Source organism: Trachypithecus francoisi, unplaced genomic scaffold (assembly GCF_009764315.1).
Source record: "Trachypithecus francoisi isolate TF-2019V2 unplaced genomic scaffold, Tfra_2.0 Lachesis_group4, whole genome shotgun sequence".
In the NCBI taxonomy this organism is placed as follows: domain Eukaryota; kingdom Metazoa; phylum Chordata; class Mammalia; order Primates; family Cercopithecidae; genus Trachypithecus; species Trachypithecus francoisi.
In genome coordinates this window covers 21,637,328-21,653,544 of record NW_022681469.1, presented here as the reverse complement: position 1 = coordinate 21,653,544, position 16,217 = coordinate 21,637,328, and the positions used below count along the sequence as shown (strand labels likewise).

The window sequence follows — 16,217 nt, the reverse complement described above, 5'->3', positions numbered from 1 at the left end:
ACAACCTCCATAACAAAGAATTGCCTGGCCTGAAATGGGACCAGTGTCAAAGCTGAGAAACACTGGGGTTGGGAAAGATGTCTGGTGACTTTATGTCTGATAAGATAAAGTTATTTAAAATAAAAAGTACTCATCCTTAAAAAGACATTTGGTGGAAAAATTTGAGAATTATCTTAGGGTAGGAGATTAACTCAGTAGCAAGAAGCTTACCTCCAAATTGCTTCTTCCAGTTGCAGGGAATCTTACATCTCTGGGTCTTCATGGTTTGCTTGCACTCGGCTCCAGTTCGAGTGCCTTCCCGCGTGCCCAGTCCACAGTCTCCACTGGTGGGCACACACACACTCCACTGCCATTCTCCACAGTCAGACTTTTTCACTTTTTTTTCTGAATGAAAGGAAGAAAACCTAATCAACATACAGAAAACTCCTTAACTTCCAGATATAACCAAGTTCATTCCTGAGAACCTTAATTGCAGGATCTGTGTTTTTTTTTTTTTTATCTCTATCCTTATTGTCCAGTGAATAATAGAAATATGATGAATATTAACCAAAGTGTTGAACCAAAGAATGATCAAGAGAAGAGAGAAAGAAAACTGAGAAAAGAGCTAAAACTAGTATTAATTTAACTCCCTCTTACTATGTGCCAGAGACTTTGCTAAATGATTTAGTGGCATCTCCTTTTAGAAGCAAATATTTCTATATAAGAAGAGATGATCAAAAATAGTTAAGCCTAAAAATCGAGAAAATATTCTATTAGAACTAACAGTTGTCAGCTGAGACCAGTGGCTCATGCCTGTAATCCCAGCACTTTGGGAGGTTGAGGCAGGCAGATCATGAGGTCAAGAGATCGAGACCATCCTGGCTAACATGGTGAAACCCTAACTCTACTAAAAATACAAAAATAAGCTGGGCATGGTGGTGCATGCCTGTAGCTCCAGCCACTTTGGAAGCTGAGCCAAGAGAATTGCTTGAACCAGGAGATGGAGGATACAGTGAGTTGAGATTGCACCACTGGACTCCAGCCTGGTGACAGAGCAAGACTCCATCTCAAAAAAAAAAAGGAAAGAAAGAAATAACAGTTGTCAAATGAGCCATTTCAGTGCAAGTTATTGTTCCTTTCTCTGTCTTGTAGAAGGAATGACATCATACATATATGGTGGATCATAGATTTAAACAGACTGTCAGTTCCACAGCCTACTTATGACTTTGTGAGTGGCATAGAGAAGGTGCTTTAGGTTCTTTGTGCCTCAGTTTCCTCCTCTGTAAATCTGAAATTAAGAAGAAAAACAAGTTGCAGTGCATTTTTTTTTTTTTTTGAGATAGAGAGGTAACATAATAAAGCACCTGATTACTGGTCAATGTTCTATACATAGTAGCTGCTAATTTGATCATTATATTAATGATCATCGTTGTCATGCAATCCAGGACTTGCAATGGGAGACAGGATATTTCTTAGGTTCCTCTAAATAATTATTTTTAAAAAGGGAAGATTGAAGGAATAGAGGAATAGGAAGGGAGAGAGGCAGAGTAGAAGAGAGGAAGGAAAAGCAGGTAATTAGGCTAGATGGACATTAATCAATGAAGCATCTTGCCTTCAGAACCCTACTGCTTACCTGGTTTCTCTTTCTTCCCTGCTTCAGCAGTATCCACAGCTGCCAGTATGAAAATGAATGCCAAGAAGGCAGCTGCAAATTTTCGACGCTGCTGCTGGTACTGTTGAGCCTGCATTCTAGGAATAAACAGAGAAAGAGAAGAAGGTGGCATTAACCTAAGTCACAGAGGAAGACTCATTGAACCCCTTGATGAAAGGCTCCACTTTCCATTTCTAGAATGTTAGATTTCAGGAAGATTCATATCAATTATCTTGGGTAGAATTTTATCTATTCTCACCAACAGCCATTGAAATAAGTGCTCTTCTGCAATCAATCACGTATTCACTGACAAAATGCAACAGTTCTTCACATAAGACTTCACAACCATTTGCTAAGTATGACTCAGAAATTATGGAAGCAAAAGAACTTTGAAGGCATGCATTTGAACACAGTTCTACAGCCTTGCTGATAGCATCACTTGGTAATATCGACAACTATAGCCATCTTCAAAATTTCTGACAATCTTAGAAACAACCACAGCAATGGCATCGCAGTACACAAGACCAATCTGAGTAGACATGATGAATGAATTACCTATACAAGTATATGTTTACTGATTCTATTTAGATGCATACAAAACAACCAATCTCTCTGACCTTTTTAAAATCATTGTCATAATCATCACTATCATTTTATCATTATTCCATTACTTATTGATCTACCAAAGAGTGAATCCCAGAAGCAGAGCTAGCACACCTGTGACACATATCAAACACACTTATAAACTCACACGTGCTAAAAGTCCTCAAATGTTAGGATATGGTAAAGTCTTCACATTCACCCATAATAGGAAATGCTCACATTTGATGTGAATCAAAAATCCCAAGATATCATTGGAAAGACTCTCCTAGAACTTGAAGCCACCTGTGACAGCCTAGTGTCAATATGGTCACTTGGCGGAAACACCCTTGAGAAGGTCTAGTCCAAGCTCCAGGACAACCCATTTCCCAATGGCTATACCAAATCATGGCTGTAGCAACTTGCCTGGCAGTTATTGAGCTACATCTGCTGTGTTAGCGGTGTTTTACACTTCATGTAAAAATGGTAGTAATGATCTATGATCATAGGCTGATAATTTTTTTTCCAGAAGTAATAATAGATTAGTTTATGTGTTTTAACATTCTCTTTAGTGTGAACAATAAAACATTTCATGTATATAAGGGATTGAGGTTATTCTGTTCTCTAATTTATTTTTCTCATTCAAAAATATCTATGAGATGATATCCTTGCCAGTAAATTATTCTACTTTTCTGTGGCATTGGATATGCTGTCTCTTATTAGTGTTATTTTTATTTATTTATTTATTTTTAATTTTACTTTAAGTTCTGGGATACATGTGCAGAACATGCAGGTTCGTTACATAGGTATACATGTGCCATGGTGGTTTGCTGCGCCTATTGACCGGTCTTCTAAGTTCCCTCCCCTCACCCTCCACCCCTAAACAGGACCTGGTACGTGTTGTCCCCCTCCCTGTGTCCATGTCTTCTCAATGTTCAACTCCCAGTTATGAGTGAGAACATGCGGTGTTTGGTTTCCTGTTCCTGTGTTAGTTTGCTGTGGACGATGGCTTCCAGCTTTACCCATGTCTCTGCAAAGGACATGATCTCATTCCTTGTTATCGTTGCCTAGTATTCCATGGTATATATGTACCAAATTTTCTTTATCCAGTCTATCATTGATGGGCATTTAGGTTGGTTCAATGACTTTGCTATTGTAAATAGTGCTGCAATAAACATACGTGTGCATGTGTCTTTATAGTAAAATAATTTATATTCCTTTGGGTATATACTCAGTAATGGGATGGCTGGATCAAATGGTATTTCTGGTTCTAGATCCTTGAGGAATCACCATACTGTCTTCCACAATGGTTGAACTTAAATTCTGTAATTTCCAGAATTTACAAGGAACTTAAACAAATTTATTTTTGAAAAAACATCAAAAAGTGGGCAACGGATATGAACAGATACTTGTCAAAAGAAGACATTTATGCAGCCAACAAGCATGAAAAAGAGCTCAACATCACTGATCATTAGAGAAATGCAAATCAAAACCACAATGAGATTCCATCTCACGCCAATCAGAATGGCAATTATTAAAAAGTCAAGAAACAATAGATGCTGGCAAGACTGTGGAGAAATAAGAACGCTTTTACACTGTTGGTGGGAATGTAAATTAGTGTTGTTTTTTAAAACTGATGACTTTGAATTCCAGCGTATAGATGAAGCATACTTCACTTATCAATTAAAATTAATATTTTGAATCTTTAGTTTTTTCCCTGAATCACAAGCCTAGCTTAGCTACTCACCATCTCCAGCACTTTCTACAATATAAGATAAGGTGCTTTGGTCTTCCTCCTGAGGCTAAATTCTTATTATATTAGATTGGTGCAAAAGTAATCATGGTTTTCACCCTTAAAGCAATGGTAAAAACCACAGTTACTTTTGCACCAACCTAATTCCTCATGAATGGTCATGCAGAAAAATTTCTACTGATTCTGAGGCTTTTCCTCTGCTTTTAGTTGGGTGTGAATGATAAAAGAAACCACTCTAGACTCACTAGTTTTCAAGTTTTTTCAGAGTTCTTTGAGTTGGGCACTGGCACATCAGTACTGCTATATCTTTTCATAATGTATTCAAATGTATTTAAAATTATTAGGTGTAAAGTAAACCAAAGTGGAAGTCTTTGAGCTTTCCCCAGAGGCTGCCTGAGAGCCTTCTTTCTGCCACTTTGGCAGAAACTTTTCATTTCAATTTTTTAAAAGGGCAAGTTAACTTTCTGGTTCAGAACTTTTAAATTACAATATATTTATTTCCAAGTTAAAATTTACCTGCATTTTCAAGCATTTTCAACAATTACTTACAAATATCAGAAGTATTTAGGTTGTTATGAATTAGATTACTGTGAGAATTTGGAAATTCCCATGGAGAATGCAGAACTCTTGAGAGAACTTGCTGCCCAAGCCATGGGATGCTCCTCCATAGTCCTATGATACCTACAAGCAGGAAAAGAGGCCAGAAGCACCTCAGAGCCCACTGGAGAAATATGATAACTCGGCTGAAATAGAAAGACTCTACCTTCCATAAATAATACAATAACACACATATACACACACATGCACACACAGAGTTATTCATGGCAAGGTGCTATCACTGGCAAGTTTTAACCTCAGCAGTTCTAGTTTTATTTTGTTAAACTCTTGTTTTCATCATTATTTTCAAAAAGATTTCTCTTAATCCAGTTCTATTCACTGATTTCAAGGAAAAAAAACACACAGGTCAGAATTTCCAAATCAAATAAATTTTTTAGTATAGAATAGTCTACTAAACAAGTCATTATAACTAAAATATGAGCTGACTGGAAAGAAGGAAAGATAAGTAATGGATGGGAGTTGGAGAGAGAGTAGAACGGAAATACACTCTATCTGCCTCTGATGTTAATTTAGAGTAATTAAGAATATTAAGAATTGAGTAAATGGTGGATTTCAGCACTTAAATCTATGAAAAAAATGCACACAAGTCCCTGTGTACAGTGGGTCACCTGTGTACAGTACGTGTTCACCAACAGCTTTGAATTGGAGAATATCGTTCTCAACCTCTTCTCCCCTTCCTTCTATTTTGCCCATCATTCTACTTAAGCCTATATTTTGAGAGTTTAGATTTTTCTGGGTACAGAAATCAATAAAGGTTATTTAAAAGAAGAGAGTAAGGAGGTTTAAAAATGCAATGATTAAATTTATCCAAAAATTCAAGTATGCCCAAAACAATACCCAACTAGCCTGCTGGTGCCTTGCTGTTGTAGTAAATACTTGAGTAATTAGTATATGGGTAGATAACAGTTCCCCTTGCTTGTGATATTTGCATAGTTGATTGTTTATTTGTCCTTAGCACCAAATGAGGGCAAAAGCTCTTCCTGTATGAAGTTTAACCCTGCCTGTTCTCCAACAGACTGAGTGTCAAATGAGAGGAGAGGCAAAAACATTGGTTCTAAGGAAGTGATCAGGATCGTGTCATATTTTTTTAATCTGGGGAAAATAAAATAGTGCAAGAATAAAGCCTTACTAAATTGACTCCATTCTTTTGAAAAATTTACTTATTTCTCACCCCCTTTTTTCTACTGCCATCATTCTTGTACTTGCCCTAATAGACTTAATTGCATATTAACAATTAAGTTGAAGACTGCCATATTTGGGTGCTGGTGCCTGGAAATTATTGTTAAGTTATCTCAGTGAAATCTGAAACTCAATGATTAAAGGACATTAAATAAACCAACTTTAAGGGAATGTGTTTATCTATTAAATCTCAATCTCTTTTCTGGATAAATAGCTGATTAGGAAAAGAAAGCTCCCCTCTTCCTTAGTATTTTAATGAGATGTAGAATTTTCAAATGGTAATATCTAAAGTAAATACACGGAAATGATGCTGGAAACTGTACTTTAGCAATTTATTTGGGGGATTAATACAGGATCTCGAGGGAAAAGTTTTGGCCCAAACTTCAGCTATACCACCTACTTTTTGAGAGTGTCTTTCAACAAATTACCAAATCACAACGGATTGAACTGTTTTGACATTTGCAAAATGGGGGTGGTTGTAACAATTACTTGAGAGACTTGTCGTGAAGATTACAAGATATAGACATAGAGATAACCAGAATATTAACAAATATAGTATTAGCTGCTGAATAAAATGAGTGTACCCCTTTACTCTTATTACTTACTACAAAGAAGTGCTTTTTTATTAAAAAAAAAAAAAAAGCATTACACTTTGTTTTATCTAGTATTGTCCAAAAGCAAAACAAAACAAACAAAAAGGGACAGAGAAAGACATTATTTAATTGGGACCAACTAAAGTTGTATTCAGCCTTATCGGGGCACAAATTAAATCTGCCTTTGATTTTTGGAAGCTTAATAAGAACTCAAGGACCTTCATCCCCAGTATTCCCTTTGAGTTCGCTGAAGTCAAGAGGTCCAATGTTGCAATGTTGATAATTAGGAAATACGTAAAGGCAACTTAACTTATATGAAATGAGAAAAAAATCTCACTTCACAACTACATATTATACCCTTCATGTGATAAAACTATTACACCTCCCACTTTTTATTTAAAGTACGTAAGATTTTAAAATAGCTACTACTCATTACACTTTTTGCTAGTGAAAAATATCACCAAAACATGGCATTAAACAGAGGAATGAATAGCCATAATAAAAGATTGTCTCTGTCCTTTGTCAATACCTGGGGATATGTAATTTACCAAAGTGCTGGAAACAATCAGTTTTGAAAGCAGCCTCATATGACAGTAAATGATTTGTGATGCTTCTACATTATTTGTTTCACATTGCTAGATCATTCTAGATATTGTGTGATTCAGTTGTGTAAACGCTCATGAAATAGTAATTTTCTGACCTCTTTATTGTAAAACAAAACACAAGTTATAGAAAAACTACATAAACCCACTAAAGAGCTTAGCAAATTATTATAAGATTTTTCCAGTCATGTGAGAAGGCTTTACATGTTCCCCATCCCAATGACAGTCCCATCCCTCCAAAAGTAACTCATATAGTAATTATTTATTTGTATTATTTGAAGGTTTTATTCAAGGGTGCTTCCCTAGACTTGTCTAATTTTATTTTATTTTATTTTATTTTTAAGCTGATACATCTTTCAATTTGCTTTTACTATACAGGATTACCCTCCATCACTTTCCTTTTCTTGCTTTTTACTTTTACAAAACCCAGGCCATTTAATCATTAGTATCCCATAGTCAAGATTTTGATGATTGCAAATTTATGGTGCAATTCAATATTCCTCTGTTCAGTTGCAAATTGGCAGCTGGAGGCAGAGGTTTAATCAGACTCAGATGCTATCCCTTTGGTAAGAACGTAAATAATATTGCGTTCTTTCCCCATGAGCTACAAAATATTTGGGTTTTGCTCTTTTGTGATGTTAACAGCCGTTGGTACTTAATGAGTACGGATGGGGGTTGCAAAATGGTGATATTCTCATTCTAGTCTTTCATTTTCATACAATACTTGACATAATTCCGTAAAGAAATGTTTTCCTTCATCTAATATTTTGTTAAGCTGTTTAAAATTCATAAAGATATATAGGATAAATGCTTGATTCTTTCCTTTTATTTATCTAGTTTTCAAGATTATGAATTTGCTCTCTACTATTATTAAAATATGGCCAATCACTTTTTTTTTTTTTTTTTTTTTTTTGAGGCGGAGTCTCGCTCTTTCGACCGGACTGGAGTGCAGTGGCCGGATCTCAGCTCACTGCAAGCTCCGCCTCCCGGGTTTACGCTATTCTCCTGCCTCAGCCTCCCGAGTAGCTGGGACTACAGGCGCCCGCCACCTCGCCCGGCTAGTTTTTGTATTTTTAGTAGAGACGGGGTTTCACCGTGTTAGCCAGGATGGTCTCGATCTCCTGACCTCGTGATCCGCCCGTCTCGGCCTCCCAAAGTGCTGGGATTACAGGCCACTTTTTCTTTTTTTAATGTTATTATAAATTCATGCATTTATTCATATTTGATAGGTTTTAAGCCATTACATTCTTTTTATCTTTATTGAAGCTCTAATTGTCCCATCTTTGGCCTGTGTAAACTTCACTAAATTAAGTTGTCTTGTGAATTATGTTAACACTAGCCTTATAATCTTTTACAAGTTCCATGCTTTCTGGTATATCAAGATTGTCCAGGTTTATCCTTCAAGAATCTTTGTTCATTTTGATTATAATAAATGATATTTTAAGATCAAAATCTGGGCACTAGGGATGCTCAGCTTTGATGAGTTCATCTTTATTTCCAGGCCATTTTCTGTGAGCAGAGTGAGAAAAGGACAAAGGAAACGATAGAACTAAACATAAAATCAATCATTTATCTTACATTACATAAACATTAGTCTCATGATAATAATATCAATACTAAACCTGCCGATTATGAATTTTAAAAGCAGTTAAAATGATTTTACATAGGTGATCTCCTTTTGGCTCTCATTTTTATGATTGCTTGACATCTATGTAATCAGACATTTTAGTCATTACATACTTACAGGGGCCAAGGGAACATTTCCCCTTTGCCCTGCAAAGGTTACCTAAAAACCACTGAGAAAAGGTAAATAAATAGGAGAAACGGCGTATCAATTTACTTGATCATATTTTTAAGTGACATGGGAGCATTCAGAACAAAGACCTAAAGATTCAGGAGAAAAACTATCTATTTTTATGCCTAGGCTCAACAAAATGTGGACAGCTTTGTAGAAGTATGATTAGGCACAAGGTATAATCTAGTGCTAACAACAGGCTGAATGAGGAAACCTAGCAAGGCCTCACTGTTTAGAGTCTTCTTGTTCTCTCTCTGTGTACCTTTGCTTTCTCTGCATGTCAGGCAGGGCCCTCTCTGGAATGGAGATCTTATGATTTACATTCAAACAAAGTAGGTCAGATAATTTATTTATGGCCACTTTTTACACAGAAGGTGTAGGGAAGTTAGAGTAATATCTTCAGGTTCTATGGCTGGTTTTGGGGAAAAAGAGTTCTAGCTTCTATGACATGCCTTGCGGAAGAGTTTCCATGACTATTCAGAATCTATTTTATTTTCCCTTATAAATATAGTATTATTTTAGCTGAGATGCCCAAAGGATTTTTTTCTTTAAAGTACAAAAATTTTCCTGAAAAATAACTAGGTGTTTTTCATTTTGGTTAAATATTTTCAGACCGTGATAGAATCTTTGCTTTGCCTATTTTCAATATTTGTCATTTTATCTCAAATCCTTTTTATATTTTTTATTTAAAAGCAATTGCTTTTTTATTTTCAATTTATCTTAAGGTATTACTTGTGTGTATTCAATCTTGTGTTCCTTCTAGTTTAGTCTTCATTTCTAAAACAGATTTCTTATAATTCTTATTCTTTCCTAGTTTTGTCACCTCATTGCTGAGTTTTTCTAATTATGATTTGTGATGCTCTTTTACATTTTATATCGTTTTCTTAGTGTTTTCTATCTCATTTTGAAACAGTAGGTTACAAAGAATTTTGTTGTTCTGTTTCTTGAGCATATTCAGAAATTTTTGCATTGCCCATATAAATAATGGTCTTCCCTTTTTCTGTTCATTCTCTCCTTTTAAGTTACTTTATGTGAGATTTGACCTCAATACATTTCTCTTGTTCATATTTATGTTCACATAGCTTTTCTAATTTCACTAAATCTGTTCTTCTGTTCTTTCATATAATGGTGAAAATATGGTGTCTATCTTTCTGAGATTTTCAGGTTCTGTTCTCTTCTTGCTTTTATCATCTTTCTCCTTCTCTTTTGTTTCTGTTGTTGCTCTCTTGATCAATTTTCATTTTGTTCATAGCAGTTTATCCTTACAGTGGGTTCCTGTCCCAGAAGGGAGTCCTTGTGGGTCAGCTTTTATTCTCACATTGGCTCACCATGATCTGCAGTGCACTTGTGTGGGCTGTTTTGGGTTCTCTCCCTGTCAGATCTGTCTAATGTTTTGTTGCTTCTCCCTATCTTGTTTTGTTTAAACACCAAATAGCATGCAAGTCTTGTGGTTACCAGTGGTTTGCTCCCATCCACTTTCATTTTCAGGTTTGTCAGAGAAAAATTGTACTCATTTTTGCTTTAAATCTTGACCATGGGTTTTGATCTTGCTATTTGTCAAGCTGCTACATCTTTTTTCTTTTTTTTTTTAGACAGAGTCTCGCTCTGTCACCAGGCTGGAGTGCAGTGGCACGACCTCTGCTCACTGCAACCTCTGCCCCCCGGGTTCTCCTGCCTCAGCCTCCCAAGTAGCTGGGATTACAAGCATGCACCACCATGCCCAGCTAATTTTTGTATTCTTAGTAGAGACAGGGTTTCACCATGTTGGCCAGGGTAGGTCTCGATCTCCTGACCTCGTGATCCGCCTGCCTCTGCCTCCCAAAGTGCTAGGGTTACAGGCATGAGCCACTGCACCCAGCCAGCTCCATCTATTTTTATGTGAAGATTCAGGAAGTTTCCAAAACTATCTTGACACCTCTTTCCACTCCAAATTAACATATTTTTTCATTAAACTTTTTGGGGGCACCTACCCTATGCCAACCACTGGGTGGTATTCTCAAGACACAACAGTGACAAGTGATAAGACAGATGTTTTGGCTTGTTCTCATTAAGCTTGCATTCTAATAAAGCATCAGTGACAAGTAAATAGCTAATTATAATTCACTGTCCTCTCATAAGAAGTACAGAATGTCATGAAGTATAAAGGAAGGGCAATTATTTTGCATTCCCCTTTTTTGATTGTCAATTAATTTCAAGACAGGGATTCAGTTAAGGCCAAGGATTTAATTTCCCTGAAGTTCCCTATAAAGTGAACAAAATCACTTATAGGTAGAGGTTCTTTTATAAGGTATTAGCTATTAATAAATGTCCTGATTATTTTAGTCATACAGTCAAATGCTTATCTTTTCTTACTCACCAGAAATAATTTTATTTTAGTTTAAGAAGTTACAGTATTCATTTAGTTAACAAATTTATTTGTAGTACCTACCATATTCAAGGATCTGTTTTAAGTACTTTATAAAGATTGACTCATGCTAATATTAAGTGATATTTGGATCATTACAAATAGTGTATCCATTTACTAAATTATTCAAAAACTTTGTATTTGTAAGAGTTGCATCCTTTGTGGCATACATTACTCTAGGCAATAAAAATAAGGAGTTGAACAACACAGACAAGATTCCTGACCACACAGTGCTTATATTTAGTGGGCAAGTGAGAAAATAACATGTAAACAAATAGACGAGTAAAGAGATTCATAAACAAGGTAATTTTTGATTATGGTAAATTTGTTAAAAGAAAATAAAAATGACATCATAAAGAGTGACCCAAGGAGGACTATTTAGGTAGGGGGTTATGGATGGCTTCATACCTACAGAAAGAGCAAGTGAGGTATGGTATCTCTACTGAAAATATTTTGCATCATGGACTCCAAATTATCACTTTTCCTTCCTCATTATTCTGTTCTGAGACTAGAAGGCCCCCATGCTTTTAACAAGCTTCTAGAAGTCAGTAGTTAGCCATCCATTTCTTCTGATTGACATTGTTCTCCCCAGTCTACTGCAGGCTCTGCATCCACATAATCTTCCTAGCTTTGACCAACATCAAATAATTTCTCACTCTTATTGGCTCACTAGTAGGCAATCTGATCAAATGTGAAATTGTACCAATTCATAATCTGTATTCATATCCCATGTCATATAATTTCAGAATTAAAAACAAATCATAGTTTTAAGAAACGTTTACATTTCCCAAGAAAAATAATGACCCTTTTTAAATTTAAACATGGTATCACAAAGTATTCTTTTCCCATGTGTTCTGACTTGGTAATATAGTAGAAAATCCATTTCGACTAAAAGCATGGAGCCTTATCACCTCTGCTCCCTACTAATCTTGACAAGGATGAGCAGGTTTCATGAAAACGGTCTTCTGCTTCAAATTCATCTCTAATTACTCAGAAGCACACAGGCGTAAGAAAGAAACAAATAAAGCAACCAAAACAAGTATTCAAAGGAAACGTACTGGGTTTTCTCTTTATAATATAACGGCGATAGTAAAGGTATGTTTGTTCAACTATTCTGGGGAGCCAAATGAGTTCAAAGAGGACTCGCCTGTTTGTATTATTCCTTTACTGCTTTGATTTATTATAATTGAAAAGGGCTGAAGACTGACTTTGAGAATCATAGAATTGCTTAGTTTCCTCCTACTCTTTTTCATGTCTATCTGCTGCAACGTGGTATAGGGGAGCAAATTAGAGTTTTAGACCAAGTCTGACCTGAGTGAGAATCCCAACTCCGGCTAGGGAATGTGAAGCAATACATTTAATTTCTCTGAAACTTATTTTTCTTAGCAATAGACCTGGGTATAATATCTTCCCCACAAAGTTCTGGGATTAGAGATTACATATGAAAATTAAGCAGCACAGTTCCTGGCACACCGCAGACCCATAATATCCTTTCTCAGTCAGCTTTTCTAACTTCAATTGCAGCACCCTTGCTCCTTCTTCTTTAATTTTACAAAGTCAATAAACAGACACAGCGGGTATAATTCCCGTATACCAGCATGCAAAACACTGAATGTTCCTTGGGTAAAAATAGCAATCCAATTCTTCCTTTTACCAGATTATTGTACTATCTTCCTAATTCATCTTCCTGTTGTCTTTCTTATTTCCTTCTAAACCACTAAAAGCTTTCCTTCCTGGAGGCACCTTTCAGTCTGTCTTTCCCCCTCCTGCACCCAATCTATGTATCTTTAGCCAGAAATAAGTACTTATAATTATTTAAAGCCAGAAATGTTTTCATCATCTGATCTTTTGCTCATGCTATCCTGTGTGATTAGACGTTCTTTCCCAATCCCCTTTCCTGGCAAATCCTTATCACTGTTCAAGGTTTAGCTCAAGGCTTTCACCCTCAACAAAGCCTTTGCCAAAATAATAGTATCTCGATCTCTGGAATACATTGTGCCACATCCATTCCACGGACCCTCCTCATTCACAACCCTGAATGTGCACGTAGCATATTATTGATTCCATAAAATATGGCATATAAAACTGAAAAGGAAATGACATGAGCCATCGAGACCATTATATTTAGTAACTATCATGTCTTTAAACCTCTTCAATTTCTCTTCTTTGATTACCAATGCTAGCAATTGACTTTATTTTAAGGAGTTATTTCTCTCTAAAAAAACTCACTAAAAATAAAGTCCCACATTATAATTGTAATACATAAAGGAAGTAGAGAATAACAAAGCTGTCCTGAAAGGTAGACACTGAAAGTTCACTATAGTTCCTTACTAGCTGATTGATTGGTTCACATACACTAGCCAATAAGTAAAAACTACCAGCAACACAAGTCATGGACGTTTGAGGTCCTATTAGAATAACTGACATTTAGAATACTGTCTACTGATGAAGTTCTATCAAAAGCCTTTGGATAATAATGTAATTTTCTGTGCATGCATGTGTGATTGTGATTGTGTTTGTGTATGTGTATATATAATAGCGTGTGTGTGTATACACAAACACTTGTATTCATCTTCCTTCAGTAATCAATACATCCTTTAAGGGAAAGAACAGTATCTCTCTGTTATTTATTTGTAAGGTTTAGAACAGTGTTGACACATAGATTTTATTTATATATTTGTTAAATAAATGCATAAAATAAAGAAGAAAAATGGCCTTGGTAGTCAATATAATAACTGACTATGGTATCTAAAATAACACCCACCTACACATCTCTGTTCCCTCACGGGCTTTACTTTTCCCTTAGCATGAATTAATGTTGGATGTTGTATTCGTCTGTTTTCACACTACTATAAAGAACTGCCTGAGACTGGGTAATTTATAAAGGAAAAAGGTTTAACTCACTCACAGTTCAGCATGGCTGGGGACGCCACAGGAAAGGTACCAACATGGCGGAAGTCGAAGGGACAAGGTGGCAGGAAGGAGAATGAATGCAGGAGGAACTACCAAATACTTAGGAAACCATCGGATTTCATGAAAACTCAAGTAGAAGGATCACGAAAGCAAATGTGTGGAGGTGGCATTTATAAACTATTCAGTGACAAATGTGTAGAGTCTAGAGCACACAGTAGCAAGGAACAGTGGATGCACCTCAAAAGAAGACAGTGGAAATGAGTTAATCCTGGGAGCTGTGAGGGGGAGAGGAATAGAGACAGAGTCATTAAGTAGTCTGGAGAAGAGATAAGGAAAGACCACGGAGAAAGGAAAAGGCTATGAGTTGTACGAACATGACTAAAACCCTAAGTTACCACCAAGGTGTCAGCCGCCATATTCAAGAGTTCCTCAAGATAGCCTTTGCATAGTTCTGTGGTTATTGTCCTGGTTTGTCTTTATTTTTTATCAGTTTTGTGGGTGTTTTAGGTACTTCAGTTCACTTTTACTTATTTGTTTATTACAAAAGTACTATAATTAGGAGTCCAGAATAAGCACTAAGCCCTCAAAAATTCAGAAATGCACACACACACAAATAGCCTCTTATTTTCATTAGGAAACAGAGCACTGGTGTTTCCACAAGGAAGCACCAAGGGCCGCAGCAAGGCATTAAGAGGGGCCTGAGAAGGTGCCCTGACCACCCGGCCACACCCAATAGCGCCCCCTCCTTACCCCAGCTGTGCCTACAGCAGCACCTCCTTCATTACTCACTGACTTCCTTGTAAAATTCCATTTGTCAAAAAAATGAAAATTTATTTATTTATTTATTTATTTATTTATTTTTCTGAGGCAGAGTCTCGCTCTGTCGCCCAGGCTGGAGTGCAGTAGAACGATCTCGGCTCACTGCAACGTCGGCCTCCGGGTTCACGCCATTCTCCTGACAGCCTCCCCGGTAGCTGGAACTACAGGCGCCCGCCACCATGCCCGGCTAATTTTTTTGTATTTTTAGTAGAGATAGGGTTTCAAAATGTTGACCAGGATGTTCTCAGTCTCCTGACCTCGTGATCCTCCCGCCTCGGCCTCCCAAAGTACTGGAATTACAGGCGTGAGCCACCACGCCCGGCTAAGGAAAACACATTTAAAAGCCACTGGTCTACCCAATGTCAAGGTCTATCTAGTTAAGAGATACAATAGTGACATAGAACAATGTTTTTCTTATATACTTTAAGTTCTGGGGTGCATGTGCAGAACATGCAGTTTTGTTACATAGGTATACACGTGCCATGGTGCTTTGCTGCACCCATCAACCAGTCATCTAGATTAGGTATTTCTCCTAATGTTGTCCCTCCCCTAGGCCCGTACCCCCCGACAGGCCGTGGTGTGTGATGTTCCCCTCCCTGTGTCCATGTGTTCTCATCAGAACAGTATTTTCTTAAAAGATAGAATAGGAAAAATGCCTCACAGATGCTGATGTAAATATGAAATCTATTATTAGTATGAAAGATGCCTTGCTCACATTAGGTACTCAAAAACATTTGTGAAATTATATCTAAAAATAGAAATTTTATAGTTAACTATTCTATACTTTATAAAGTCTGAAATGATTTCATCTTGTCATCAAAGATCAAACACATAGCCTAACAAGTATGATTATAATCATGAAGAATTTATGACAGAACATCATAAGGCATTAGAGGCCTATTTTAATATGGTGGAAAGAGAAAAGGTTTTGAAGTCAGAATTTTTCACACTGGCTTCATCACTTATATGTAGGCAAAGTAGTCGATTTCTTTTGTGTGTGTATCCTCATCTATGGAAACGCAGAGTTTTAATATGCACGCTTATAATGTGTTTGAAGAGTACAGTGAGATAACATATTAAATGCCTGGCATCCTGTGGGACATACAATCGGTTCTCCATCGAATGGTAGCCTTTGTGGTTCTTTGAGGAAGAGAGGGGAGGTGAAGAAATGTATATCTCCCCCCAAAAATGTCAGAGGCAGCTTCTCACAGAGGGTGATAATGCAGCCTTTTAAGATGGTTTAGACTTTGATAAGTAAATCTAGAATGGAAAGCATTTCCAGTGGAAGAAATAGAATAAGCCAAAGTTTCAGGTGAGAAATCAAGAGAACAA

General features: G+C 36.7%; 1 protein-coding gene across 3 annotated transcripts in view; it reads right to left on the bottom strand.

Annotated features, from left to right (window-relative positions):
• PTN (pleiotrophin) overlaps positions 1 to 16,217 on the bottom strand; it is a 112,959-nt gene that overhangs the window by 28,320 nt on the left and 68,422 nt on the right. For all 3 annotated transcript variants that reach the window (XM_033193168.1, XM_033193169.1, XM_033193170.1), the window contains exons 2-3: positions 1,613 to 1,728; positions 211 to 384 (exon numbers count right to left, since the gene is read on the bottom strand). In XM_033193168.1, coding sequence (XP_033049059.1) covers positions 211 to 384; positions 1,613 to 1,727 — 289 coding nt within the window. In that variant the 5' untranslated portion in view covers position 1,728. The remainder of the gene's footprint in view (positions 1 to 210; positions 385 to 1,612; positions 1,729 to 16,217) is intronic.